Below are 27993 nucleotides of genomic sequence, written 5' to 3'. Positions count from 1 at the left end.
AGTGAGATTTCGAGGTATGTAAATTCCAATCTGCCTCTGATTTTTCTTTCCCGAGAAGTAGAGACTGACAAGATTGTTTTTGTTACATCGTAGGTCTTGTCGATATCCGACGATGGCTTCAACAGACTCCGTCCCGAAGGCCATGGAGGCTCTGACTATCTCCAAAACCAAGGAACTCAAAGGTGCAGGTCCAATTCTTTGAAATGTGTTGAAATGACTATTCTAACTACTAGCAGACTGAGAAGCGAGACTCTCTGATTGCTATCGAAAAGAAGTATCAGGAGAAATGGCAGCAGGACCGTGTCTTCCAGCCCGATGCTCCCTCGACCGACGAGATCCCCCTCCACTCCATCTCCGCCGCCGAGCTGCGTGAGCAGCAGCCCAAGTTCTTCGGATGTATGGCCTACCCCTACATGAACGGCACCCTGCATGCCGGCCACTCGTTCTCGGTCAGCAAGGTCGAGTTTGCTGCTGGTGTCGCCAGAATGCAGGGTAAGCGCGCCCTGTTCCCCATGGGATTCCACTGCACAGGCATGCCTATCAAGGCCTGTGCCGATAAGCTGGTCAACGAGATCAAGCTCTTCGGTCGAGACTTCCAGGACTACAAGGAGGAGGAGTCTGTCGTGGAGGACAAGGCTCCCGCTGCCAAGCAGACCAAGGAGGACGTGACCAAGTTCACTGCTAAGAAGGGCAAGGCCGCGGCCAAGACCGTCAAGATGAAGTACCAGTTCCAGATCATGCAGGCGATCGGCATCCCTACCGAGGAGATTCACCTGTTTGCCGACCCTCAGTACTGGCTCGAGTTCTTCCCTCCCCTGGCTATCCGAGACCTGACCAACTTTGGTTGCCGTATCGACTGGCGCCGATCTTTCGTCACCACCGACGCCAACCCTTACTACGATGCCTTTGTCCGATGGCAGATGAACCGTCTGAAGGAGCTCGACAAGATCAAGTTTGGCAAGCGATACACCATCTACTCGATCAAGGATGGCCAGCCCTGCATGGACCACGACCGAGCCGAGGGTGAGGCCGTCGGCCCTCAAGAGTACACTGCTCTCAAGCTCAAGGTCTTGGAGTGGGCTCCCAAGGCCGCCGAGGCTCTCAAGGGCAAACTCCCCGAGGGATCCAACGTCTTCCTTGTTCCCGCGACTCTGCGTCCCGAGACCATGTACGGTCAGACCTGCTGTTTCGTCGGCCCCAAGATCACCTACGGCGTCTTCAAGGCCAACGAGACCGACTACTACGTTGTGACTGACCGAGCTGCGCGCAACATGGCTTACCAGGGCATCTTTGCTACCGAGGGTGTCATCGAGAAGGCCGCCGAGATCGTCGGCTCTGACATCGTGGGCAGTCTGATCCATGCTCCCCTCTCCCTGCACAAGGAAGGTGTGCGCGTTCTGCCCATGGAGACAGTTCTTCCCACAAAGGGTACTGGTGTTGTCACCTCGGTGCCTTCCGACAGCCCTGACGACTTTGCTACTGTGACGGACCTGGCGAAGAAGGCCGATTACTACGGCATCCAGAAGGAGTGGGCTGAGCTGGAAATCTTCCCCATCATTGACACTCCCACCTACGGCGATCTGTGCGCACCTTTCCTGGTCAAGAAGCTCAAGATTGCGTCTCCCAAGGACACCAAGCAGCTTGAGGAAGCCAAGGAGCTTGCGTACAAGGAGGGCTTCTACCAGGGTACCATGAAGGTTGGTGACTTCAAGGGAGAGAAGGTTGAGGTTGCCAAGCCCAAGGTCCGGACACAACTGATTGATGCCGGTGAGGCCTTTGCCTACTCCGAGCCCGAGCGCAAGGTTGTTAGCCGATCTGGTGACGACTGCATTGTTGCTCTTATGGACCAGTGGTACCTTGACTACGGTGAGGAGGCGTGGAAGCAGACGGCCCTCAAGTGGGTTGACAATGCCGACGGCAAGGGTCTGGAGACTTATACACCCGAGACCAAGAACGGTTTCGAGAGTGTGCTCAACTGGCTGAACCAGTGGGCGTGCGCCCGTAGCTTCGGCCTGGGCTCTAAGCTGCCCTGGGATCCTCAGTTCCTGGTCGAGAGTCTGAGTGACTCGACCGTCTACATGGCTTACTACACCATCGCACACTATCTCCACAACGATCTCTTCGGCCGAACAAAGGGCAAGGGCAACATTGGCCCTGAGCAGATGATCGACGAAGTCTGGGACTACCTCTTCTGCCGCCGCGAACTCAGCGACGACATCCTGAGCAGCAGCAAGATCCCCAAGGAAACCCTGGAGAGCATGCGCCGCGAGTTTGAGTACTTTTACCCTCTCGATGTGCGAGTATCCGGAAAGGATCTCATCCCCAACCATCTTACCTTCTTTCTCTACGTGCATCTGGCCATCTTCCCACCGGAGTACTGGCCCCGCGGTGTGCGTGCCAATGGCCATCTGATGCTGAACGGCGAGAAGATGAGCAAGAGTACCGGCAACTTCATGACCCTCCGCGACCTGACCCTCAAGTACGGTGCCGACGCGTCCCGTATTGCCCTGGCGGACGCTGGTGATGGTGTCAACGATGCCAACTTTGAGGAGGATGTTGCCGACAACAACATTCTGCGACTGTTTACTCTGAAGGAGTGGTGCGAGGAGATGGTGCAGAACCAGGACGAGCTTCGCAGCGGCGACATCAACTCGTTCCAGGACGCTCTCTTCAGCAACGACCTGAACGCGATTTCCAAGGAGGCCGTGGAGCAGTTCGCCAACACCAACTACAAGCTGGCGCTCAAGGCTGGCCTGTACGAGCTGACGAGTGCTCGTGACTTTTACCGTGAGGCGTGCGCGGCTGCCAACCTCAAGATGCACAAGGATCTCGTCCTCCGGTATATCGAGGTGCAGGCTCTGCTGCTGGCGGTCATCGCTCCTCACTGGTCGGAGTACATCTGGCTCGAGGTCCTTAAGAAGAAGGGCACCATCCACAACGCACGCTTCCCCGAGGTGGGAGAGGTGGATGCGGCTCTGTCAGCGAAGCGAGACTACGTACGAAACACTGCCTCGAGCGTCAACTCTGCGGAGGGACTGCAGCTGAAGAAGAAGGCCAAGGGCAAGGAGACGTCATTTGACCCCAAGAAGCCCAAGAAGCTCACCGTCTTTGTGACGGACAAGTTCCCCGCGTGGCAGGCCAAGTACATTGATCTGCTGAAGGAGATGTGGGATCCCGAGACCAAGTCGGTTAACGACAAGCAGCTCAACGGCAAGATTGGCAAGATGGGAGAGATGAAGAAGGCTATGCCGTTTGTGCAGAACCTGAAGAGGCGTCTCCAGGCGGGCGAGCCTGCCAGCGCAGTGCTTGAGCAGAAGCTGGCCTTTGACGAAAAGGAGACACTGCTGCAGATGGTGGCTGGACTGAAGCGAACGGGCGGCCTCGTTGCATGCGACATCCTGTCGGTGGAGGAGGGTGGCAAGAAGGGAGTCAACCTGGCGGACGGAAAGGAGGTGGAGATTTCTGTGCCGGTGGCCGAGAATGCAGTTCCTGGCGTGCCAACCTTCTTCTTTGAGAACGTGGAGGCCTGAGATGATGGATCAAGGAGCGGAAGAAGTGTCGGTTCCCCGTTAAAACAATGTTAGACATACAGTGGCTGCTACGTGATAAACAATGGATGGGTTACGTGTGAGTGGATCGGGATCTAAAAAAAAAGTGCCGATCAGGCATGCTAGAGAAAGGCTTGTTTTTTTTCACTCTTCTCCTTTTGCGGCGCTTGTTCGTGCGTTGCATGTGCATGTGCCATTGCTGCTGGAAACCCCGTGTTATGTGAGCGACCCCTGTAAGTTCGGGATGTGGAAGATGGGGGTTGGTTGGAGTTGATGAGCAGGTATTGATTGAGTATGAAAAGATGCAAAAAGAGTTACGTGTGCATGAATGAGGAATCAAATCACATCAGGGATATCTCTCAACTACAGTATCTGTATCCGTACATACAGTACAGAGTGTAAAATCAAGGAGGTTGAAAGCTCTGATCAGGGGGCGTCTCAGTTCTGTAACATGGAATGCCCACATGCCTTTGACTCGACTCTGTTGCCCGGGGAAGGAATCCATACAGCCATATCATGGATGTCGATATCAACCAATATTAACATCCATGAAAATCCACATCGCATCAGGAGAGACAAGCACTACCGGCAGCGAGTGTTTTGTGGTCTGTGGGTAAACAGAACACACGTCCCTTGACCTTCCTTGGTCATCCAACCATTGCCTCAGATAAAACAAACTTGATCCCCTTTACGCGCAATGTCGACCTTTGCAAGGCCCGTGTTGTGGGCCCGACCCCCCATTTACCGTCTTGAAAAGACAATGAATGGAAGGGTGTAACTTGTTAAGGACCACTCCCCCCTTGAACCGCTCGCCCGTGTGCAAGGTTCACACCGTGGCTGGACCATGGCTTTTCAAGTTTCCGTCTTTGGGAAGCCGATCACCATGGCTTTTCTTAGTGTGTTGCGAAAGGAATCCCTGAATTTTCTGGCTTGCGCGTCAGAACCATAGATTATGGAAATGGAAGGAGAGGGAAGAAAAAGAGGATCTGCAATAGCCCCGAACGCCAGAACATGGGTGGAGTAAGCGAGAGACACTTATCGGATCCTAGTTCCTAGATTCTTCACAGTGTTACTACGTAGTTAACCAAGTTATTAGGGGATTTTCAGGGATGGCATGAGATGGGCAATAAGTTGGCAACCGCTATTTGCGTGGGAAAAGGGAATTTCGACCCGGTTGTTATTTCCATGTTTAGAAACTCGGGGTCCCTCCCTCCTCCTCCTTAGTCAGGAAAGCTTGCGCAAGCAAAGAACGCATCCCGCCTCCACCCTCCACCAGAATGAACCGTAGCCGTTGCCACCCACACCGAGCCCACAGATTCGCAGCCAAGCCATGTCGCCAGAGTGCCCCCATGACGCAAGGTTTGGGTCGACTCTGTTGGCCTGGCACGACGGCTCAACCTTGTTTCTGGCCCGTCGGGAATACACCTTGGTCCCCCCGCCGCCAGGTACAGTTGCAGCAGCGGCAGAAGCAGCAACAGCCTGTCGATGCGTTGTTGTGCGTGCGGTACGGTGAGCTTCTCCTGCATGGCGGCTGATAGGTCCTCCGGTTGGTCTAGCAACAGCAGCGCCATTGATGCGGCGGTCGCAGACCAGACACGGCGCGAGGCTGGGGTGTGTATAAGGCGGCTGTTCTGTTGGTCAATGTGAGGCATCCGTGGCTGGCCATTGCATTTTGACGCGGCTGGCACGGCTCGAACTGTACACTCACCTACCTACTACGTAGTATACGCACACTGTACAGTCTAGTATTGCATTGCCAGAATGAAAACAAGTGGAGCTGGCCACCGGTCCAACTTCCATCTTGAGGCCCCGGGAGAGGGTTGAATAGTGGGTGGCTTGCGGTTGGGATGATGCAACCGCCCCCTGGGGCTGGTATCATGCAAAGTACCTACGGATACTCGACACCCAGAGCCCGATCCTTATCCTTGTGAGTTTGAGAGGTATATAGGAGTCCAGAGTTCCTCCCTCTGCCTCTCGAATATTCATTCCTCAAACAAACAACCCATCTCAGACACCACAGTCGTTATCCAACAGAGTCTTTCGTTTTCGACAAACCAGTCCGAGCAAGACCAAAACTCTAACAACCGAACCCGTTTTCTTTAAACAACAAACCCACAACAACCTTCAACATGCGTTTCGCTCCCATCTTCGCTCTCGTCGCTGTCGCGGCTGCTGCTCAGACTCCCGTCGCCACTCCCGGCCCCATTGCCACTCCTGGTCGTTAGTCCAACCCTCCCCGAACATCACGATATATATCACGACAACTAACACTCAATCCAACAGCTCACACCAACGGCACCAAGCCCACTGGCACTGGCACTGGCTCTGAGCCCACCGGTGTCCCCAGCCCCAACGGCGCCATCTCCTTCGGTGCCCAGGCCGGTCTCGCCGGTGCTGTCGGTGCCGTCGCCGTCGTCCTTGCCCTGTAAATCTTGGAAACTTGTCAAAGGGTGGCATGTATATGGATGGATAGGATACGGATATGGGACACGGTTGGATTCGTCCCTAGACGTGCTGGTGCGCGCATAACTTTCGATTGGATTTAGACCGGGAACACGATCGTCCGGGCTAGACTAGATAGATCAATGAAGCGAGATCGCTTCCGACATATTTAATACTAATTGTCAATACCAATCTCGGCAGGGACTTGGCCTGTGAATGTGATTGTGACATGTCCAGTTCCTCTCTTCTGATTCATATTTGTGGTATATTGCATACAATCGAATATTTGAATACTGCTGAGCTAGGCTGATCGGCTCCATGGCATGAGCGATGGTCGAACATTGTGATCAAGGTCTAATCTCGACCGGCGCTGCCGTGGCCGGGGATCATGCCGTTCTGGCTTGTCCGAGACGATTGGTCCTGGTCGTTCTATCGAGTTGATATATTGAACCGAACATGCTCTGAAGCTTTGAGATCTCTGAACTATTTCTTCCTTGATCGGCAATCCTCATCCAGTGTCCGTAAGTACCCGGGGGGGGTGACGTGAGTGCTTGGTGACTCTGACTCTGTCCTGTCGGCATTGCCTCTGCGGGAGGTCCGGGCAGATGTGGTCCATCTAAGCGGCGGCGCAGGCTTATTCCCTGCCGCACTTGCAGCTGTGTGCCACTGTTCTCAGACCTGAATCTTTGCGAGGACCGAAATAGAAAACCTCGGGGGAGAAGGGCTCGGCGCTTGGTATTTGTCATGATCGTGGGACAGTTTAGGCGGCAATGGGGATCTGGCCGCCCGAGGGACCCGAAGTAGGAGGCTTTGGTAGGTCATCCTGAAAAGAAGTCAGACATAAAATGCAGCGTGAGAGATCGGTCCGGCATACCAAGTCAAAGATGACACGGATCATGAGGCTGCAGCTGGGGCACACGGCAATGTCCTGCCCGTCCAGCAGGTCGTCGAGGGCGATCTGAAACTTGTCGCCGCAAGGGCAGGGGTAGTGGTAGACGCCGAGAGCCTCGTCAAAGGTCATATCCTCGATTTCGATCTCATCGTAGATGGAAATGTTCTCGTCGTCGGACATTTTGGCGGTTTCGTTGGAATTCAAGCGTGAGAGGAAAGGTTAGTTGGAGATTTGTTTGATCATGAGAGCAAAAAAGTTGCCCCGCGATGCGACGACGACCAAAAATTCATTTACCCCCGCGGAATGTGGCTGCCGTAAAGTGTGGCTGGTGTCTTTCCGGGGTGGCATGCTCTGTGGCTGGGTTTCCCCCATTCTAATGGCAATCACATGCCGAGCGCAGCGTGTGAAAGTGTGGGGAGAACGGGTTCATTGCACTTGCCCCAGACTCATCGGCCGAGGGACCTTCTGCATGGAACACCACCACATGGCCATTTTCGGTCCCTGTATATTCTTCTTCCTTTAACTTCTTCAACATTTGACTTGTCCCCTTCTTTTTGATATCGAGTCGTAGATTCTCGTCGTGTCACGTCTTTGTCCTCATCCTCAGAATTGCCGAATCGGGATACGATTTCCTAATGCGCCGCGCTGGCCTCGGTAGGCTTGTGACGTGACGTCGATTCGCCTTGTCTCCCCTCACAGCCTCGACGACCTCGCAAAGTCTGGATTTTTCTCGAGTGTCTCCTAGAAGATTCAACACGCGCGACACTTGCATCCTACGGGCCGTAGAGTATTAACTCTACAACGCGCCCATCATGGCGTCCCAGTCGAAGCTCGCGCTGCCGGGCGATCGCACTCTCCGCGGCCTCATCTCCCGGCTGACTGGCCTCTACGTCTCTAACCGCACTCGCATCTCCCGCGCCGTGTGGATAACCCTCTTCATCGCCCTCGCCAACCGTATCCGCAATGCCATTTCCGAACAAAAGGCTGCCTCGGCGCGTGAAGCCGCCCAGCGCGCAGCCCGTCGCGGTACCACGTCTAGCGGCAGCGAAGAGACACCGCGAAAGAAGGTCGAGCTAAACCGCGAGTTTTTCCGTTCGCTATTACGGCTTCTCAAGATTGTCGTCCCCGGATGGCGCAGCAAGGAGGCGAGGCTGCTGATGAGCCACAGCTTCTTCCTGGTCCTGAGGACACTAATCAGTTTGCGCGTCGCCGAGATGGATGGCGCCATCGTCAAGGCTCTGGTAAAGGGCAACGGGAAGGAATTCTTGAAGCGCATAGTATGGTGGATGCTGATCGCTGTACCTGCTACCTTTACAAATTCCATGGTGAGCCGGTCCCGACTTACTGCTGGGCCATGTACTAAACGCTTCGCAGCTATCCTATCACCAAGCCGAGCTGTCTCTCAAGTACCGAACGCGGCTTACACAATTTATCCACGATAAATACCTCTCCAACTTGACCTTTTATGGTATATCGGCCTTGGACGATCGAATAAAGAACCCCGACCAGTTGATCGCAGTGGATGTGTCCAAGTTCTCGAATAGCTTGGCTGAGTTGTATAGCAACCTTGCCAAGCCCATGCTCGACATGGTATTTTCCCCTATACATGATCGATATGACTCTTGCTCACCATATTTAGACTATATATACCTACTCTCTCTCCAAGAGCGTTGGCGGAGAGGGCGTTGTGTTCATGTCACTCCTCGTTCAGCTCTCAGCTAACGTCATGAGAGCGCTCACTCCACCTTTCGGCAAGTATGTCGCTGATGAAGCCAGGCTGGAGGGCGAGTTCCGCTTCCAACATTCGCGCCTCATTGATTACAGCGAAGAAATCGCCTTGTACGGTGGTCACAGCGCTGAGAAGGACACCTTGGACAAGGGCTACTTCACCCTCATCAAGCACGTCAACTACATTCTACGGAGGCGGTTCTATCATGGCTTCATGGAGGACTTTGTCATCAAGTACTTCTGGGGCGCCCTTGGTCTCTTGCTCTGCAGTGTCCCCGTCTTCATCAAGATGCCCGGTCATGTCGCAATGAACATGGGCGACCGAACAGAGGCATTCGTCACCAACAGACGAATGCTGCTCTCTGCATCAGACGCCTTTGGACGCATAATGTTCTCATACAGGGAAGTGATGGAGTTGGCAGGATATACATCAAGAGTTGCAACCCTGCTTGATGTCATGGATGATGTCCAGTCTGGGCACTTCGAGAAGAAGCTGGTGTCGTCTTCGGGCACAGAGGATAACGAGGCTGTCCTCAAAGGACGGGGAACCGTCCACGAGAGCGAAGATATCACCTTTATTGATGTGTAAGTGGAGTTAACCTGGTGCTGCTTGAATCCAACTAACAGACTCAACCCCGACAGACCCATCATTTCTCCTAACGGCGACGTGCTGGTCAAGGCATTGTCCTTCACCCTCAAGCATGGAGACCATCTCCTTGTCGTTGGCCCCAACGGCTGTGGCAAGTCGTCTCTCTTCCGTATCCTGGGCGGACTCTGGCCTGTCTACGGAGGCACCGTATATAAGCCACCGTTCCACGCCATCTTCTACATCCCCCAGCGACCCTACCTCTCCCGAGGCTCCCTTCGCCAGCAGATCATCTACCCCGACTCTCTCCGCCAGATGCGCGCCCGCGGTGTCACTGATGCGGATCTCCTCGGCTACCTCAAGACGCTCGGCCTCGAGCACCTCCCCGAGATGTATGACGAGGGCTGGGATGCTGAGGCGGAGTGGCGCGACGTGCTCTCGGGTGGTCTCCAGCAGCGCGTGGCCATGGCTCGCCTGTTCTACCATCGCCCCAAGTACGCCATCCTCGACGAGTGTACGAGCAGCGTTACCCTCGAGACGGAAAAGGCCATGTACGACACAGCAAAGGCCCTCGGCGTCACACTCATGACGGTCAGCCATCGTCGCAGCCTGTGGAAGTACCACTCGCACATCCTCCAGTTCGATGGCCAGGGCCACTACGTCTTCACAAGGCTCGACGCTGAGCGACGCCTCAAGCTCGAGGATGAGCGTGAGGAGCTCGAGGTCCAGCTGCGGCAGGTGCCCGAGCTGGAGCGACGGATCGCCGAGCTGACCGCTGCTTGAGGAGTGTAGGCTGGCGCGGAGGGCGATGTAGCAAACATGGCAGTGAATACCCAGGGGTGGTTGTGTATTTGAAGTAGTATTTTCATTTGGGAGTTGTTATTAGCATTGACATGGGTTTGGTTACATCTCTGGTAGGGATCAATGTACTCTATGGCACTCTAATCTTCTGCCGAGGCGAATGAAGGATTTAGGGGTCATGCTTGAAATCCAGGTCCCCTCTACTCTTATTCACGTTGATGCAATGTTAGGGTGTTTGGCTTCCACAACGATGGTGGCCTGGTAAATATTATATCATGTCGCTAACTCCATCCCGCCTGAAGGGTATCTCGGGGCAAATCTGATCCAATATCATACAACATCCTGTGTCCCCCCCACTTTCATTTCCCATTCATTCCGTGTCTTCACCTTCATAGTCTTCAAGGTTTTCTGGATGGTAGCGACATGTGCGCTTGTGGACGCTATTGTCATTCTTCATAATCTCGCGGTGGTTTGCGCCGCACTCGAAGCAGAACTCATGTTTGCACTTGATGCCTGCGAGGGTCAGTTATTGAACCGCCGTCATGCGTGCGTCAAGTTTCAGATCAGGCGGCGCCAGTGCAGTAGTTGTTATGTCTGCGGTCCCAGGTCTGGTCGCAGGCCCAGCAGAATTCAAAACGGCATTTGATGCCTGTGATGGCTGTTTAGCATCCAAGGGTAGAAGCGAGAGACGAGTCTCGTGCCAACGCACCATCAGGGGCAGGGTTGAGCCTCAGAGGGGTAACGAGGAGGAAATCAAGGACAACGGGGATCAACTTACAAGTCATATGCGAACTGTCACTAGGTTAGCACATCTGTCCATATGAGTAACACAGGTTGTACATACCAGCCTCTGTTCTTCTCGATAGCCCACCCGCACCCGGGGCAGGGCTTCGTTGTTTGGCTCACGGTAGCCCGGCTCTGTTCCTCCTCCCGCTTCCTTCTGGCGGCAATCTGGCGTGCCAGCTTGGCTGCCTTTTGAGCTTGCTCCCTCTCCTTTCGTTCTCTCTCTTCCTGGCGCCTCCGCTCAGCCTGATCCTCAGCCAGTAGCCCCTGTGCCATAGCTCTGTCAGCCTCCAACTGAGCTCGCTGGGCTTCCGACCATTTCTCGTTCTCAATCTCGAGGTTAGAGCGAAAGTTTTCAGGGTCGGCGAGGAGTTGGTCGTATTCATCGCAACTCAAAGTCTGGTGCCACGCAACATTGTGATGGAAACATGAGCGATGGCTACAGTGAAGACAAGTAACAATCGGCTGCTCAGAGCCCGAGTCGTGGATCTGACCGGAGCCACAGCCGGAAGTGCACCATATAAAGTTTTCAGCTTCCGACATAGCAGCCCGAAGAGCCAAGGTCTCGTATCTAGTTCAAGTCAGCATTACCTAGCACTATATAGATGTTCCTTGGCATACCTCGTAAACGTTTGGTTGTTGGCATATCTCTGTATGTCGGCATACTCTAGTAGTTCACGGCATTCAGGACACCTGATCTCGGTCCAGAGCTTGCTACTCAAGTCCGACTCAATGGACAGCTGAATACAATCAAGGCATGTGCTCGGAGGGTGGGTGCATGACGATGTTATCGAGAAACGAGGGAAGGCATTAGCTCCCTTAGTCTCTGTACAAACCAAACACTCCACGTCGCCGGTGCTCGCCTCTGCTGGTATTCGCTGGTGGGTGACAATCACATCAGATGAGTCGGGGGCTTTCTGATATCGCTGGCCAAAGCTGTAAATAGTACAATTTCTTAGTAAACTCCAAGATAGAATGTGGTATAGAGCAACCAAGAGCAGAACAAGATAACAACGAGGAAGGCTGCATAACGCATAACGAAACTCATGCCGCAACAGATGACACAAAACAGCCTGGAAGCCATCAACTAGAAGGCACCTGGCATTGGCGGCATCGAAGGGAGGGGGGAATCTTCGCGAGACCTACCTGAAATCATCAGCGACGTCATCCGCAGACTGATCCAGCTGACGGAGGGATGCCGGTGTCTTGGCATCATCCGGCTGCTGAAACCGGGCAACATACGGGTTAACTAAAGAAGAAGAAGAGGAAGAAGCAACCGCAGGCCGAGTGGGGAGAGGGGTAACGTTTCGTCTCTTTGATGGGGGCTCGTGAATGTCGTCGGCGTCAACACCGAGATCGGTGAGGTTGAGGATTGATGGTGCCACGGGACCGTAGCCTCGTCTTGGCGCAGGAGAGGTTTCCTGAGTAGGCGGTGTTTCTGGTGTTGCGACAGTGCTTGAGAGAGTGCCCGAGGTGAACTCGTCGTCGTCGAGGAGAGAGGGCACATGATAGCGGAAAGCCGGTCTAAAAGAAGAACTCGGAGGGGCAGGACCCGAGTCCAGGGTTTGTGTCGTTGGTGGTGTACGCGAAGAAGAAGCAGTAGAATGTCGCGAGACTGGCCGTGAAGGGGTGCATAGAGAATTAGAAGTCCGGGCTTGACTATTGCGCTGCTCTCGGCGCTGTTCCTCGTCCGACTCCTCGTCATCCACAAGCCAGATGGAGTCATCGTCATCACCGAAGCCACCCATGATATCAGGGTTCACCCGCCCATATCTGCCTGCTGTCCCAGCGAACATGTTGTTCTTGAGTGGAGTTGCCTCGATATAGGGGACGTATTTAGGCGCGAAGGGATCTGGTGCCGCAGGGTCTAGTGCTGGTGGTTGATGGGCGGGAGCTTGATCCAATAGCTGGTCTTGTTGGTGGTCGTCTCGGGGCTGCTGTTCCTGCTCTTGTTCTTGTTCTTGCTCTCGCTCCTGTTGATTTTGCTCAGGCCGCGTCGAGGCAGTAGAAGGGGTATAGAGCGACGTTGATGGTTGTGAGTATGGAGGAGGTGGAGGTGGAGGTGGGATATAGCGAGCTGGACCAGGAGCTGAAGTGTCGGCAGGTGAAGGTGGAACAGGCAGGTCCGGTACAGGCTCCGTGTCTGCCGCCTTCTTCTTGCGGAAAACGCCAGATGCCCTATTTTTGAAAGAGCGCAGCATGTCTTGGTTGAGCTACCGTTTCAAATGGGCGCCTAGGCTCTGTTGTTTGATGATGGTCCCAAGAGATGAAAGTAAGAAAGGATGAACGGGTGAGTGCAGATGGAGTGAGGGGCGATGAATGCTACAGTAGTGACGGGTACAAGCAGAGATCAATGTCAATCAATCAGCACATCCCAGAAACGTTGCGATTGAGCAGCATGCCGGCAGCCGTAACCATTGGTGCAGGTGAAAGTTGATGAATTGAATAATTCGGCTCAAGATCTGGTGAGAGAGGGTTGGTAGAGTTGGTAGCTGCCTGAGGTAGCCTTGAGCTCTTACCAGGTGATGATAGGACTTTGTTTAGCTCATGTGTCTCAAGGCACGATCAGCCTCTGGAGCTTCAAGGACAAACCTCCAAGCTCAATGCACTCCTGCCCATCGCTCAACTTGGCAAAACGGAGATGCCTTACCCCGCTGGGCTGATTTTGCGGTGCACTCCAAGAGTTTGTGTTGGCTCGCAAACTATCCGCCCGCCTCGAGAGGGGGAGTCTCGTTCAGCTTTGCTGCGCCTGGGGCATTGCATCCACACCCCCATTCAAAGTACCGGTACATACATGCGGAATCATCCCTCTGAACCACTACACAGCCGCGGCCAAACATGGGACTCGACCTGAAACGATAGATTCCGCCTTCAAAGCCGTTTTGTTGCAAATCAAGACACTATTAATAGGGAGACCACAGAGAGTATGGATAGAGGCCAGCAAACATGTGGTTTAACAAGGGAGTTTAGCCATTGACATCCACCAGCTACAACCGAGGAACCAAGGTTGAGATAGATCAATGACAACAGCATCAATTCTTCTGTTCACACTATCCTCCAAGCTGGTATTCTCTAATTCTCAAAAGCAAAATGGTGGCCACGTTTCTCGGGCATCCAGGCTCTCAATATGCTACAATCATCCCTCAGGCTCCCTCTCCACAGAGGCTTATGTAGAAGAACGTTGCAGAAATTCCTCGCCTCGTCTCCAGTGGCAATCGCTCAAAACCTGCCAAAAGCCATTACTTCCAAAACGGCGCCCATCCCTCTCCCAGGCTCTTGGAAGAATAGAGATGTGACACCAGGGTCTGCTCGCCATTCTCTCGATATGCCCGTCGCTTCTCCTCTGGTCCCCAGGCCACAAGCATCTGCTGCTTCCGTACCACAATCGGCTCCTTGATAGCATCTCTCTGTCCAATTTGACGCATGTAAAGCGCTGGTGCAATGGTGCAGACGTTGAGCAGTCGGTGGTATAGCTCCTTCTTAGACGGTGGCGTGTCCAGCTTGTCCAGGCTGAATGCTTTCCGGTTCTTGAGGATATTCTGGCAATCGAGCTTCGGAACCGAGTCAATAAACTCCGGCGAGGCGCTGAGTTCTCCTCCAGCCCACACGATATACGGGTTGATGTCAAGATAGAAGTGGTGCGTCGAAACCTGCATCTTCTCGTAGAGCTTCATCGCTGGGCCCACACATCGATCGCTCAAGTTCTCGCAGAACCACTGCCATTTGTCCTTCTTAATGAAAATCTTGAGTATGTCTGCCAGTTCTATCGTCATCTCTTTGCGTCTCTTGTCACGGAGCGATCTGAACTGAGGCGCACTGAGGAGGGCATTGTAGGCCTCGGCAGTCCATGATCGCACGGAGAAAAGATCTAAAGGCATCATACATCAGTCCAGTTCTCTTAGGGCTAGTATCAACGTCATGGGCACTGCATACCTCGCTTGGGCTCAACCGACACCTGCATGTTGTTCTCGATAAAGCTCACCACTTCGACATAGTTGTGGATGGAGCCATATAAGACAGCCTGGAAGATGTTGTCGTGGAGATATCGCAGAATCATGGAGGCGAGGATATCTTCGTCCGTCTCAGGGAAGAGGGAAGCATGGACCAGATCGGGGTATTGGTGCAAAACCCTCTTGAACTTGTTGGCTTCCGGAGTTCGCTTTCTGGAGAGGGACATTAGGGTATCGACGCCTTCCTTGTGGTCCTCCAGCCAGGGGTCCATGAACTTCTGAACCCAGTCTTGAACTTGCTCAACAAGGGTTTCGTAATCCTAGAGCGAAATGTCAGCAAGTTTTAACCTCGATAGAAGCCAATATCGTACCTGCCCGACCTCCTCTGGCGTCAAATCCTTGCGGTAGGGTTGGAGGCTAAAGATATGCGACTGCGCATCGTTGAGCTGTTCCCTGAGGAGGTTGTTCTCGTCGGTAAGCTCCTCCACCTTGGCAGCCAACGTCTCGCTGCTGCGCTCCACCTCGGTCATGTTGGAGCTCATTCTCTGCTTCAGGGAGTTGACCCTATCAGCCAAGCGCTCGGCCTTCTCCTCAGCGATCTGCTTGTCCGTGGTGATGTTACTGATCTTTCGGTGAAGATCGTTGACGTGGCGGCGTAGGCGAGCAATTTCCTCTTGTGTTTTGACGTCTTCCTTGCGACGAGAAAAGCTGGTGCTGTCAAAGCCGGAAAATTCGTCTGGTGTTTCGAACTCCTCGGCCATCGGTGGCAGGCCTGTGGTTCTGGCAGCTGGCGGCGCCTGGTAGGCAGGGGCATCGTCCCAACTCTCCATCGTTGTCTTGGAACTATCCAACTCCATGGCATCTGGGTCGACATGGTCACCCTTGATGTCCATGTCCATTTTGATGGGCACATCAACCTTGTCCTTGGATTTATGCAAGTTCTGGTTCTCCTTCTGGTCCGACTCCCCAGAGACAACGGCGCTATAGGACCGAGCTCCTTCACTGCGAGCCTTGCTCTTTTCTCCTCGTGCGTGGTCGCCTTTTGGGGACATGTCGCTGTCTGTAGATGTGGATGAAAGTTCCGGTTTGGTTTGTGATTCGTCGCCTGCTCCCGCAACGGCCTCGGGCTTCTCTGGCTGGAGGGGCTCTTTAGGAGGCAGGGAAGGAGGAGACTCAGGATTCTCCGAGTTGGCCATTGGGAAGAAGTGAAGAAGTCGGCTGCGGTTGGTGGATGGTGGGTAAGGTAGATTATTGAGGGGGATTACTCCGTCCAGCTCATGGCCATGGATGCGGGGTGGCAGGTGCGGTGCGATGACAGGATCTGCTCCAGCGGATAGGCACTGTAGATGGCTGAAGACACTCTGAAGGATTGGCTCTCTAGGATGCAATGGTCAGACGATACACATCAAGAGAGAGGATTGATGGTTGACAAGATAAAAAAATGCCAGACAAGGCACCCTAGGAATCTATAGAGCTCAGCTACCCCTCTTCCGTGTTACCTAGAGGGGTGTGAATAGCAACGGTTTACAGTCCATTGTTGAGGCGGGTGACCGCGTGCATGCATGCCTAGGTAGGTAGGTAGGTAGGTAGCTAATGGATCGGTAGGCAGGTTAGTAGGCAGGCGGTGATGAGGCGAAGCAGAATTGTATTCCTTCTACGAATAGAACTAATCTTTGTTTAATACTAGCAATTCGAGTCACCCCAAACACAAGCAGAATGGGCATGGAGAAAGCCTTGGGTCGAGCTGACAGCCCGGGGCATGGCCGTGTCAGTGGGCCAGCTCATGACTCCCCCTGTCAATGTACCGGTACAGATCAAGAGTCTCGGATGAAATGGCTGCCTGCTGGCCGCAAGTTTCAAACCAAAACACCACAAAGGAGCGAATGGGATCGCACAAACCTTCAGCCGCCTATTACACGCAGCATACAACGTGCCAAAAATGCTGCAAAATGACTTCTTGGTCCTGCCATGTGTTGGGTGCAAGACATGGCTTAAATGTAATATCCCCGAGAGCAAACTAGAAACAGATCATGAGTCTCCCAAGTTGTTGCTGCTGCGATGCTCTCCTGATTGATAGTTGTTTCAACATCGCAGCTACCACTGATTCATCAGATGCATATGCTATTCGACGGATCGACACACCAAAGACGTGCTAGACTAGACACGATGGGGATTGGTTGCTGATAGTCAGATTTCCCAGACAGTCTTACAGCACACTTGAAAGGGCTGCGCAAGTTAACTTCTGGCATGGAGCCGTCGTTTCAGGTTGGTCTTGTGCCAGACCCAGAGATGATTCTCAAACAGTTCTCTGTTTTCAAAAACGTCATGCTCAGTTGTTATCGGGCGTTTGGCTCATCTCTTGGTACCCATTTCTTCAGGTCTGCGGTGGTTACGCCAAGGTAGGCTCCCAACTCAACCCCACAATCCCGTCCGAACATGGATCCATATCCATTCCGCACATGTGGGCGCCAGGTGGGCCGATGGATGCTTCGCCGCAGCCGCACCCGCTGGCCCTAGCCGCCTATCGACGACGGCCGTAAGGGTCTTTATTAGTGGGCGACCTGAGCCAAGCTCTCCGAAGACCCAAGGCAGAATTGGACTCGACGGGTTGTTGTATGGGCCGAGGTACTTCTACAATGAAAGTCGAAATACCTGGGCCATTTAGCAGACCACAACGAGTCCTGACACTCCAGGGCGGGCTGCCTTGCCTTGACTGTTCGCGCCGAAATAGGCTTCCATTCGCCTGAGGCAGGCAGATGCCCACTACCATAAGTCCTAGGTAAGATGGATGTCTGATGAGGTATTCATTCACTCGTCCTTATGCACCCTCGTACATAAGCCTACCTAAGGTTTCTTTTCGAGGTGTCAGTCACCTGCACCTGCACCTACCACTCCCCTCCTCCTCCTCTTGCCTACCTGCCTGCCTACCTACCTAGATCTACCACCTCATCCGTTTGTGCCTCCTCCTCCTCTTCTTCTCCCCTCCTCTCTTCTCTCCCTTCTTCCTCAATTTGAGACACCATCTCTATCTCGTATTCCATCCCACGCCATCTGTGTCACGCTCGTGGCTCTACCCCTGTTGTTTATGGGACCAGGAGCTGTTGAGCTTGTGAGACACTACCACGAGCTGCCGGGAGCTGGACTGGGCTGAGCTGAAGCTATACCCCGCCGCAGCCCTACTGAGCATCATTCTTGAAACCTCATCTTCTCAACACTCTTCGCAGGTCTTATTTCACCATGGATTTCGACAAGCTCAAGATTCACGACCGCAAAATCATTGTCGGTATTGACTTTGGCACCACCTACTCTGGAGTAGCCTGGGCCGAAAGCCGAAACCCTTCGAGGCGTACTGCCATCACCCAGTGGCCTGTCTCCAGCACCAACAAGGAGGGAGAGTCGAGCGACAAGGTTCCCTCCAAGCTCCGATACAATGGCGACAAGATCGAATGGGGTTTTTCCATCCCCATTACGGCCCCTCAGGAGGAGGTAATTGAGTGGTTCAAGCTGTACGTCCTAGCAATCAACACCATTGGCTTGCAATTCGATTCAACTAACATCCTTCAAGCGACCTTGACCCTTCGCTCGAGTCCATGAGCCAAGCAGTCAGGGCTGATGGTGCACGAGGTGGTCGAAATGTCGATACCCTTGTCGCCGACTACATCTCCCAGCTTAGCGACCACCTTCTGTATACCCTTCGTGAAAAGCTTGGTGACACTATCGTCAACAGCACCCCTCTCGAGTTTGTTGTCACTGTCCCCGCTATCTGGAGTGACCTGGCCAAGGACAAGACCAAGAGAGCATGCGAGCAGGCCTCAGGCATTTCAGCCTCCAAGCAGCCTGTCCATCTTATCTCTGAGCCCGAGGCCGCTGCCATCTATGCCCTTCATGGTCTGGATCCCCACGGCCTCAAGGTCGGAGACACTATTGTTGTCGTTGATGCCGGTGGTGGTACTGTCGATCTCATCTCGTACACCATCACTGGTCTCAAGCCTATCCTCGAGGTCCAGGAAGCTGCTCCCGGTTCCGGTGCTCTTTGCGGCTCTACCTTTCTCAACATGCGCTTTGCAAAGTTCCTTCGCGGAAAGCTGGGCAAGGAGGATGGTTTCGACGAGGAGGTGATGGCTGAGGCCATGGAAGTATTTGAGAAGAAGGTCAGTGGCCCAGTTACCTTCAGCCATATCCCAGACTAATACCCCGTAGGTCAAGCGTCAATTCACCCTCAATGTTAGCCCAGACGAGACCTACAACATCCCCGTGGCAGGTCTGGCCAACAACAAGGCGCTTGGTATCAGCCGCGGCCGCTTCGCTCTCAAGGCTTCGGAACTCCAAACCATCTTTGAGCCTGTGGTGCTCGAGGTAATCAGGCTTGTCAAGGACCAGATCACGGCTAGTAACGTGCCTATCCGCGCCATTCTCCTGGTTGGTGGTTTTGGAGCCTCCAGCTACCTCAAAGAGCGACTTCGAAATGCTGTCGACAGAGAGATTCAGATCATGCAGCCCCCCAACGCCTGGCAGGCCATTGTTCAGGGCGCCGTGCTCAAGGGACTCGCCAATGCTGTTCCAGAACTCGCAGTGGTCAAGGTGAAGAATCGCAAGGCCCGAAAGCACTACGGTACCGAATGGCGGGCTCGATACGACGAAAAGCTTCACGGGCATCTCAAGGCCAAGAAACAGTGGTGCGGCCTTGATGGCTGCTTCAAGGTTCACGCCATGGAGTGGTTCATCAACAGAGTAAGATTGGACTCCTTGGTACTCGAGAGATGATATACCTAACAAGCTTTCAGGGTGATCAAGTGTCGGAGAATGAGCCTTACTATACTGCATTCGTCTGGACGGGTCTCGTCAGCCAAGGCCGCATCCGGAAGATCAAGATGACCATCTACAATGATCAGACACTTCGAGATGCCCCCGTTTCTCGTGATGAGAACGTCAAGGTCCTTTCCCATGTCGAGGCAGACGTTAGTCATATCCCAGAGAATCTGCTAGCACGCCGTCAGGGCTCAGACGGCCAGTGGTACTACGAGCTGAGCTGCAAGATCGAGGCTGTCTACCTCTCGGCATCGACCACCTACACTCTTCTCTACAACAGTAAGCTAATCAGCAAGATGATTCTGGCATATCCACTAACCGACTCGCTAGACCAACGATACCACACAGTGACTTGCGAGTACGTCTAAGGCAACGAACCAGACATGACCCGGCGTTGAGGATTTGCTATTCTCTGGAGTTAAAAGGGCTGGTTAGTTAAAGGAACCAGGACTGGCAAGATAGTTTGGCAGCTAGTGAGGTGCCTTTGACTTGTTTTTTACATTTAGTCGCCAATGGAATGGTACGATACCACATGTTGTTGTTTTTAATAGTCCCTGGTTGGCCTTTGACCAGGTTGACATTCATCTAGGTGTGGAGAGACTAGATAGACAAGCTGAAGCGTACCTAAAGCCTCACCCAGTATTCCCGTTTTGATAACAAGGAGTCCATAAATACTTGATACTCGTGTGTGTTTTGTGTGAAGTGATGCTCAAAACACATGTTACCTGCCGGTCAAGTCCCAGCGTCAAGGCTCCAGCAGCAGATCTAGCATTCTATGGGAATCAGATATTCACAAACAATAAGCAAGCATTATGGCGTAATTGTTTAAGTCTCGAAGGCTCAAAGGCCATCTGCGTCAATTGTACAAGTCTGATATGAGAAGACATTGGCCTCCTAGGGCTAAAGGTACGCATTTACAATATCATAGGTATCCAGAACACCAAGCTTACATGGTTAAAGAAAAAAAAAGAAGAAAAAGAAGAATGAAGAAGAAACGAAGAAAAGTCCGCAAAGGGACAGAATAAAGACAAAGGGAGGGCAACAAAGAAGACAAGGGCGGGAGAAGAATAAGAAGCAGAAGAAAAACAATAAAAACAATAAAAAAGGCCCTGAGGAAAAGGGGAGGCCAGTGAAGGTATCAACAACAAACATCTCAAATCTCCCTTTACCCCTTTTTTACCCCCTTTTCAAGGTGATCCAACCTTTTTCTCTAGTTTGGTCATAGTACATCCCCCCCTTTCCTTTCCCTCAGTATACCGCCTCTCTCTCTTAGCAAAAGAAAAAAAAACAGAAGTGCCTTGGCCCGCCTCTAATCATGGTGTAGAAGCCAAAGTCTGTATAGAAAGAATTTCAGAAACAAGAACAAAGAAGAAAAAGCCACCCCCCTAAGCTCTGAACCATTTTCATCATCGACAGGACTGCTGCCCCTCAGAGGCGGGACCTCCCTTGTCGTCAAAGCCCACGTTGTACCGGCCAAAATACGCCCGGAAGTAGTCCTACTCCTCGTCCAGGCTTCCCATCATGCCATTGCCCTTGCTGCTCTTGCGTCCGATCTTGAGCATGCTGAACCTCTTGCGGACGCTGTTCTTCTTGCCGAGGCTCCCGCCTCCGCCGCCGCCGCTGCTCCCAATCTTGGTCTCGACGGCCTTGTCGTCGCCGAACCCGATCTGCTCAAAGCTTCCCCGGCTGCTGAAGCCGCCTGGTGACATGGGGTGCTTGTCCTCGCGAGACTGTGTCCGGAAGAAGCTGTGTCGGTGATCTTTGCTTTGTGTATGGCTCAAAGATCGACTGTGGCTGCTAGCCGTCTCAATGTCTCCGGCCGTCTCCTCGGGTTCAGCAGGTAGTTCCGGCTCCTTCTTCTTACCACCCAAGAAGCTCAGACGCGTTCCACGCTTCGAGACCGGCCGGATCACCGATGCTTCCTCCGTCGCGACAGCGGCAATGTTCATGTTCCTAGGGCTTCCCTCGGATGATGGTGATGACCGTCTCCAGGTCGGGGAGGGGGTTGTGACTTGCTCGCGCTGTGGCTGAGGAGGCGCGAAGTGCGCAATTTCTGGTGCAAAGGTGCTCTCAAAGTCTGGGTAGGGTGTTAGTTATCTGAAGACTTCTCGCTCAAGGTTCAACATACACATCTGCAGCTCATCATGTCTTCGGATGAGGAGCTCATTGGAACTTCGAGAGAACATTGCCAGACACCTCTTGATCATGATGGCATGGTCAACAAGTGCCATCTTGATTGCGCTGTCCTGGGGAGACAACTCCACCTCAGCCTCTTCCTCCTCTTCTTCCTCATCGTCGTCCTCCGCGTCTTCGTCTACTTCCTTGGGTTGTGGAAGTAGTTGGCGGTAGCAGGCGACGCTGTTTTCAGAATTGGGGTTCACCGAGATACTGACAGCGTCCAGGAGAAGCTGTGCGTGTTCATTGTCACCATCAGCAACCCGACGTTCAAGGGCCGTCATCTCCTGTGTCTTGCGAACAATGCGCTCCAGACCCGTGTCATGCGCATCAAGTGTGATCTCTTGAACGTCAACAACCTCGCTGCGTCGGAGGATGGTAGGGAAGGCATCGGCAGTCGTGTACACCAGCTTCTCGGCGGAATGCTCCTTGACAGGGCCAGTTGTGCTGCGTCGTGTTGAGATGGAAAAGGTCTGAGGGTGCGAGGAGATAAGGAAGTCCCTGATCACCTGGGGCACTCGAGCCCGTTGAAAGACTTGATGGGTTAGGTCGCGATGAGGTGTCACAGCTGATATGACCAAGAACTGTCCCTCAACATCGTCCACGTCACCTCCAGTGACGATCTGAGCCGCGGGATACTGCTCCTGCATGCGGTCCGTAAATGCCGAGGCACGCTCACTAGGCGAGCCCTCGTAGATGTACTCCTTGTCACGCAGGTTGGCCGCAAACCCGAGGCCCTTGTAGATAACCTTGAAGTACTTGGGGATAAGCTTGTCGCTCTTGGAGATGGTCTCGTATATCGTCGCAATCGCCCGCTCGGTCCTAGCGAGCTTGGCAAAGTCAAAGATGTTGGTCTCATACTGTGCCTGCAGCTCCTTGTACGCTGCCAGCGCGTGGCTCCACGACTCGCCTTCCTCAAAGTGCTTGATCATGTCAAAGTAGATCCTCTCCTTGCGCTCAAACTGTGTCTGCGCAGGGAACTCTGGGTCAGGCAGGGCGGGCGTTTGACTTGTCGGATCCCATTCGTACAGGTCAGCGTGGAGGCGTAGAGCCAAGCCAGCCTCGGTGTGATTCCTCGACTCAGCCTGCAAGTCTGCAAGCTGGTGGACATAGCGGACAAAGATCTCCTCCTTCTGCATGTCGCGTAGGAACTCCATAAGACGCAGGCGGTTGATGAGGTGGGATGCTTCTCCGGTGTCATCGCTGCTGTGGACCGCAACCAGGAGGTCCAAGAACTCGTCGATAGTTCCCACAAACTCGCGTAGGGCAGTGTACAATGGCTCGTCGGACACCTCTGAAAGAACCTCGAATCGTTCCAGAAGCTCCCCGATGAACAGCTTCTGGAGGATGCTCTCGGTCAGTGGCTTCTCCTTAAAGAAGAGATCCAATCGGTCGATCGTCTCGGTCTGGATCACTGATAGGTCCTCGCTCAAGGTCCATTCGCTGACAATCATGGTCTGAAGAACCTCGACAGCCATTCGTCGAAGACCCTCGTGAACACTGAGGCAGAGCTCAACAATCGGACCAACAAGGGTCGGGACATATTGAACCTGGTATCCTCCCATCTTGGACAAGTTGTATCGATTCCGCTCGTCAGGGGTCGTCTCCCATCCAATCGCCTCCCAAGTTCGCCGCAGAAGCTCAGCGCCGTGCTCTCGAACATCGCCCGCAATCTTCCATACTGCTCTGCGCTTCTGCTCGGGGAACGTCTCCAGTGCAAGAGATGTGCTGCCCACCAGCTTGAGGAGTGTCGTGAAGAAGAGCTTCCACAGCTCGGTGTTGAAGCTCTCGGCGTCATCAGGGTCGGGGAGGAAGGAGTCCAACATAGTGCTGGCGAGATATTGAAGAGTTCGCATGGTTGACTTGTGATGGTGGATGTGCACGCTCAGCCATTCTGAAGGGTAAGCCTCTCCCTTCAGGATGCTCATGTGCACCCGGAGGAGGTTCTCTAGAATAGTAGTCAGGTCATCCTCGGCAAGCTCGAGTTGCATCCCCGAGGGCGAGTTTGACACGGCAGACAGGACTGCAGAGAGCTCAACCAGAGCTTCATCAAACTGAAGATCATCGGCGACAGGCTTGGTGGGGAACGGGTATGAGGAGGGGAATAGGAGAGAGAGGCGATCACTTGGCTTGTGAGGGGAAGCCAAAATCGCCAGGTAGGAGTCAATAATTTTGGAAATATGATCAGGGATCTCAGATCCGAGATAATCGATCTGGCTCGCCAATACTGAGCAGCACAAGCGAATCTGGTCTCTCCACTGATCCGTGACTTGCTCGGTGTGGCCCCAGTGAGGAGTGATCCATCGCACCGTATTGGTGCTCAGGGCCGATTTCTGCTCGGGGTGGGCGAACAAGTCCAGTTTGGCGTAGTTGATGATGAGCACAAGCTTGTACAGGATGAGCTTTCCCTTGACATCGGTGCAAGAGTCCATAAAGTCAATGGCAATGTGGAGAGTCTCCTCCGTCGTCAGCAGGCCGGCGAGTTCGGGCAGCCATGTATGGAAGTGCTGCACGGCCAGAGTCTGGCTACCAACGAGGGCGGGCGCAGAGTTGCGCATCATGGCATCGAGGGCCTTGAAGATGGCCCGAAGGTCACGAGTAAATCCGGTTGTGGTCGATGTGATGCCTACCCCAGCCTCCTTTGCCTTCTGTTGACCTCTGGCCTGCGTGATGAATTTGAGGATGTGCCTAACAACTTTAAAGGTAGCGCGCAGCTTCCGGGCTGTCTCGGGTTCGGTTGGGTTCTGAAGGAGCCGGGTGAAGGATCGCATCAGACACGGGGTCGCGAAGGGGTAGTTGAACTGGTTCTCGGCGTAGTGATCCACCAACGGGCCCAGGTTGAATCTTCGATCGTGGACGATGCCCAGTACCCTGACCAACGCAGTGAAGACGAGGTCCTCGAACTCGTGGCTACCAGAATACTCGACCAGAATCCCAAATAGTCCATCCAAAACATCGTTCAGTAGTTTCACCACTTCGATCTCTGGCACGAAGATTAGTTGTCTAAGCACTCCGGGAACCTCTTCTCTAGGTAGGTCTCTCCACTTCAAGAGGCCCAATATCACTCTATCCTGTGAGAAGCGCGTGCTGCAAAGATATGTGTTGACACGGAGGACAGCAAGAGGTCCACTCAGGTCGGCCGAATGCTCATCCTTGCCCTGAGGGCTCCATTGAAGCGAAAGGTAGCCCCCCTTTCCGCTAGGCCCAGGAACTGCAGTTGAAGTGTACTCGTCTATCTTATAGAGCAAGAGACCATGCAGACCGTCCCGGATGAATGCGCCGTGATCCCATAGTGGTATGTGAGCAACGGCGAATGGCGGGTTGGGCATGTCGGATATGTACATGACGACGTGGGCCTGTGAGACGTCATTCGGTAATAGAGAAAGTCGGAGTGTCTGCTTCCAGGGCTCCCCTCGTTCTGTTGCTATCGACTTGAAGGTGCTCAAGCCATCTGTGTTGGACGAGGCAAAGATGCAGTTTTCGATTCGTTCGCCCGAAGGTTTCCTGACTTCAAGGGTTATTTGCAGGTTGCTTGCGTGAAGACTACCAGGCATAGTTGTCGCACTGCCGCCATAACGCGATAATAGGTTCTGCTTCCCCAAGGCGGCATCGTCCAAGGTCAAATAGATATCCGAACGTGGCCTCGTCGGGGCGCCGGAAAAGCCCATCTTGCTCGTCTTAACCACGCCTGAGAGCATGGTTGGTGTCGCCTTGATGAGAATATCTGCGTCGGGATGGTTGAAGCTCTTTAGTTGAAGCTGTAATCGCTCTCCCCTTCGTGACTTTTCGTAGTGTCCCGATGAGCTATCCAACAGCTCCTTTACCAGTGGCTCCCAGTCATCGGCGTCCTTTTCGCCTGCATGTCTGGCTGATGCCGACCAAATATTCACCAGATGTTCAACCTCTTCATCCTGCTTCATGATCGCATTCAGCCGTAGAACACCCACACCAATAGCACGGTCTGCCATTTGTGCACCTTCTGGGCAAGCACCAGTCTTGGAACCAGAAGTACTTGGTGGGCCATCCCGACTGTCGCCGGTTGTTGAAGGTCGTCCCTCCTGCTCAGCAACGGAGTCCATGCGCGTCGCAGGGGAGCCCCTTGAGAAGCCAGATCTTGAGTTCTTGCCACCCCACATGAGACTTCTTCTAGAAGACTTCATCCCGCTGGAAGAATTTGGCTTCATCGGATCCCTGGAGTAGGAGGCTGAAGGGGCGGTTCCCGATCGAGAGGGCGGCTTGGCCGGTAGGATCTGCTGCGAGGCTAATACCTTGACGACGAGGAACAGCTCTGATTCTGCCGAGGGTAGATCGCCAACGTCCTGGGAGGAGAGATCGGTAAAGAGGGTCTTTGTTTGGGCGTTCTTGGCCAAGCTGCCAATGGTGCCGCCTGAGGGGATCGTGACACAGAAGCCTTCGGAGAGGCTGAAGGGTTCGCCGTATTGAGGTTTGCTGACGAGGTAGAAAACAAGGGACGTCTCTTCGGTCGAAGCTCCCGCGAAGCCCTTGATATCTACCAAGAGATGGTGAAGAGCCGACAATTCGACTGTCGATTGTGGAGGCTCATCCAAAAGGCTCATGACGGACTGTAGCTTGGTCACCTTGACAATGCAGTCGTCGGCTGTCAAGACCCTACCACGAGCTTCTGGATCGCGCACAATGACCTCTCCTCCACATAGTTTATTCACCCTCACAAGATCCCAGACAGTCTTTTCGCGTAGGCGGTCGTATTCGTGTGAAGTAAGGACATTGTAGAGGAATTGTTGGCGGTGCAGATTGAGTATGGTGATGAGCTGGGAGAGCTGATCTAATCGTCCATACTGTCTAGAGAGAAGGAGCTCGTGCAAGTTTGTAGAATGCCATTCCCTTAGACACGAGGCGATCTCGTCGATCAAGGGCTCGGACAGCGAAGTCGGTGTTTCGTCTCCAATCTTCAGCATGGGAACGGGTGCAGCAGGTCGCGGCGCGTCGGGGTCTCTCCTGATAGGTACAGATAGGTTTCCCAGAGTTCCGTTGGGGAGCTCCCTGAAGGGTGTTCTCGCCCTGCTCGAGGTGGTCGAACGGTCTGCATCCTTTCGTCTCTTGCGCTCTGCTACACTAGTCACGCCGCTCTTGGCGGAGTCGCTCGCGCGTGGCACATCTACATCGCCGGGGGCACCATCGCTCGCTAGTTCGTCGATTTCGTCACCATTCTCTGACTCGCCAAGCATCTCACGAACCTCGACGCAGCTCCGGGGGAAGATGCCACTGAAGACGCGCGCCTCGAGGGTCTGGCCCTTGACCGAGGTCAGGCCAGCCAGCAGACTGGGAGGAGCTACGAGGTAGCCGCGCAGCCAGTTGCCGTCCGGGGTCTCTTCGATGATGTAGAGCTCATCGCCAATCTCGAGGGGGAGGTCGGCCGGGCTGGAGGCCGGGAACGGGTAGGTCGCAACGGCGAACGCGATGCGGGGGAGAGGCTGCCAGGGCATTGAAGATCACACCAGGTCGGTCCAGGTCGAGGAGGATGTTTCTGTTTCTGGAGATGAGTTGGCGGGCCGCCGCAGCTGGGCGTGGCCGAGGGTCGCAGCTGGGGGTCGGCAACGGCGAGAGGTACGGGGGGGTTCTGGACGGGTCGGGAGAGAGGAGGCGGGCGGGTGGTGCGAGACTGTGGTGTTTGTAGATTCGCAGGATGCATCAAGAGATCATCTCAAGGCTCTCGGCGTAGCGATGGGAGCTGGTGGAGAGGGGCCCCGTCAACCAATTGCGGGCTCATGGATGGTGATTCCCGCAGCGCCAGCACAGGATTGAGGGTGCACGGAGGTGGATGTGGATGTGGATATCGGATTCGGTCTTGAATTCGGGACGGGACTTCGCAGAAGGATGTCGGATTGCTTGATTCCAGACAGACAGACGTTGTTGCCAGAAATCCAAAAGGCGCTGTTTGGCTGCAGCTGGCAACCTGCTCAAATTCGAACCCCCTGAGTACAAACGCGAAATAGCTGCGGGCTGGCTGGTTCCAGTTGACAAGGGTTCTAGATCGAGGGGTGGCCTCAGCCTTTTTCTCAGAGAGGGAGGGGGGTTGACGCCGGTTCGGGGTGGCTGGACGCGGCGAGGGTGAAGGACGGGAGCGAGCGAGAGTGATGAAGAGGTTACCCAGATAGGTAGAATACTGGCGCCTCGGAAATGGGATTGGATAATGAAGAGATTTCTTGATTGCCGGGCCAGGGTTTGACGTCTACAATCTCCCATCCGCAAGGTTTCCAATACAAGTCGGAGGGGAGCCTGAAGGGGACCAGAGGGAAT

General features: G+C 53.9%; 8 protein-coding genes across 8 annotated transcripts; 4 read left to right on the top strand and 4 right to left on the bottom strand.

The window, feature by feature from the left end:
- Positions 1 to 112: 112 nt before the first annotated feature.
- On the top strand, positions 113 to 3530 carry LRP88_10288 (leucine--tRNA ligase CDC60; the record flags this gene model as incomplete). The annotated part of the gene is made up of 2 exons (XM_083246752.1): positions 113 to 184; positions 237 to 3530. The coding sequence occupies 2 exons, from the start codon at positions 113 to 115 to the stop codon at positions 3528 to 3530; spliced, it is 3366 nt and encodes a 1121-aa protein (XP_083097865.1).
- Positions 3531 to 5677: 2147 nt separating this feature from the next.
- LRP88_10287 (uncharacterized protein) lies at positions 5678 to 5977 on the top strand (the record flags this gene model as incomplete). The annotated part of the gene is made up of 2 exons (XM_083246751.1): positions 5678 to 5768; positions 5832 to 5977. 2 exons carry the CDS (start codon positions 5678 to 5680, stop codon positions 5975 to 5977), a joined length of 237 nt encoding a protein of 78 aa, XP_083097864.1.
- A 773-nt stretch (positions 5978 to 6750) lies between these two features.
- LRP88_10286 (CSL-type zinc finger protein) lies at positions 6751 to 7062 on the bottom strand (the record flags this gene model as incomplete). Its single annotated transcript, XM_083246750.1, has 2 exons — positions 6751 to 6813; positions 6865 to 7062. The coding sequence occupies 2 exons, from the start codon at positions 7060 to 7062 to the stop codon at positions 6751 to 6753; spliced, it is 261 nt and encodes an 86-aa protein (XP_083097863.1).
- A 632-nt stretch (positions 7063 to 7694) lies between these two features.
- LRP88_10285 (ATP-binding cassette long-chain fatty acid transporter PXA2) lies at positions 7695 to 9979 on the top strand (the record flags this gene model as incomplete). The annotated part of the gene is made up of 4 exons (XM_083246749.1): positions 7695 to 8207; positions 8257 to 8472; positions 8522 to 9195; positions 9253 to 9979. The coding sequence occupies 4 exons, from the start codon at positions 7695 to 7697 to the stop codon at positions 9977 to 9979; spliced, it is 2130 nt and encodes a 709-aa protein (XP_083097862.1).
- Positions 9980 to 10560: 581 nt separating this feature from the next.
- LRP88_10284 (BRcat and Rcat domain-containing protein) lies at positions 10561 to 12981 on the bottom strand (the record flags this gene model as incomplete). Its single annotated transcript, XM_083246748.1, has 6 exons — positions 10561 to 10646; positions 10707 to 10789; positions 10842 to 11351; positions 11402 to 11520; positions 11617 to 11716; positions 11927 to 12981. The coding sequence occupies 6 exons, from the start codon at positions 12979 to 12981 to the stop codon at positions 10561 to 10563; spliced, it is 1953 nt and encodes a 650-aa protein (XP_083097861.1).
- Positions 12982 to 14019: 1038 nt separating this feature from the next.
- On the bottom strand, positions 14020 to 15926 carry LRP88_10283 (uncharacterized protein; the record flags this gene model as incomplete). Its single annotated transcript, XM_083246747.1, has 3 exons — positions 14020 to 14648; positions 14714 to 15050; positions 15102 to 15926. 3 exons carry the CDS (start codon positions 15924 to 15926, stop codon positions 14020 to 14022), a joined length of 1791 nt encoding a protein of 596 aa, XP_083097860.1.
- A 2041-nt stretch (positions 15927 to 17967) lies between these two features.
- Positions 17968 to 19907, top strand: LRP88_10282 (Hsp70 family protein; the record flags this gene model as incomplete). Its single annotated transcript, XM_083246746.1, has 6 exons — positions 17968 to 18236; positions 18296 to 18799; positions 18858 to 18885; positions 18937 to 19461; positions 19515 to 19818; positions 19870 to 19907. The coding sequence occupies 6 exons, from the start codon at positions 17968 to 17970 to the stop codon at positions 19905 to 19907; spliced, it is 1668 nt and encodes a 555-aa protein (XP_083097859.1).
- Positions 19908 to 21035: 1128 nt separating this feature from the next.
- Positions 21036 to 27179, bottom strand: LRP88_10281 (guanine nucleotide exchange factor DCK1; the record flags this gene model as incomplete). Its single annotated transcript, XM_083246745.1, has 2 exons — positions 21036 to 21616; positions 21668 to 27179. The coding sequence occupies 2 exons, from the start codon at positions 27177 to 27179 to the stop codon at positions 21036 to 21038; spliced, it is 6093 nt and encodes a 2030-aa protein (XP_083097858.1).
- Between the last annotated feature and the right edge of the window lie 814 nt (positions 27180 to 27993).

The sequence above is a fragment of the Fusarium phalaenopsidis genome, assembly GCF_050370095.1.
Source record: "Fusarium phalaenopsidis strain FUZ10S chromosome Unknown contig_32304, whole genome shotgun sequence".
Classification (NCBI taxonomy): domain Eukaryota; kingdom Fungi; phylum Ascomycota; class Sordariomycetes; order Hypocreales; family Nectriaceae; genus Fusarium; species Fusarium phalaenopsidis.
This window is presented reverse-complemented; position numbering and strand designations above follow the sequence as displayed.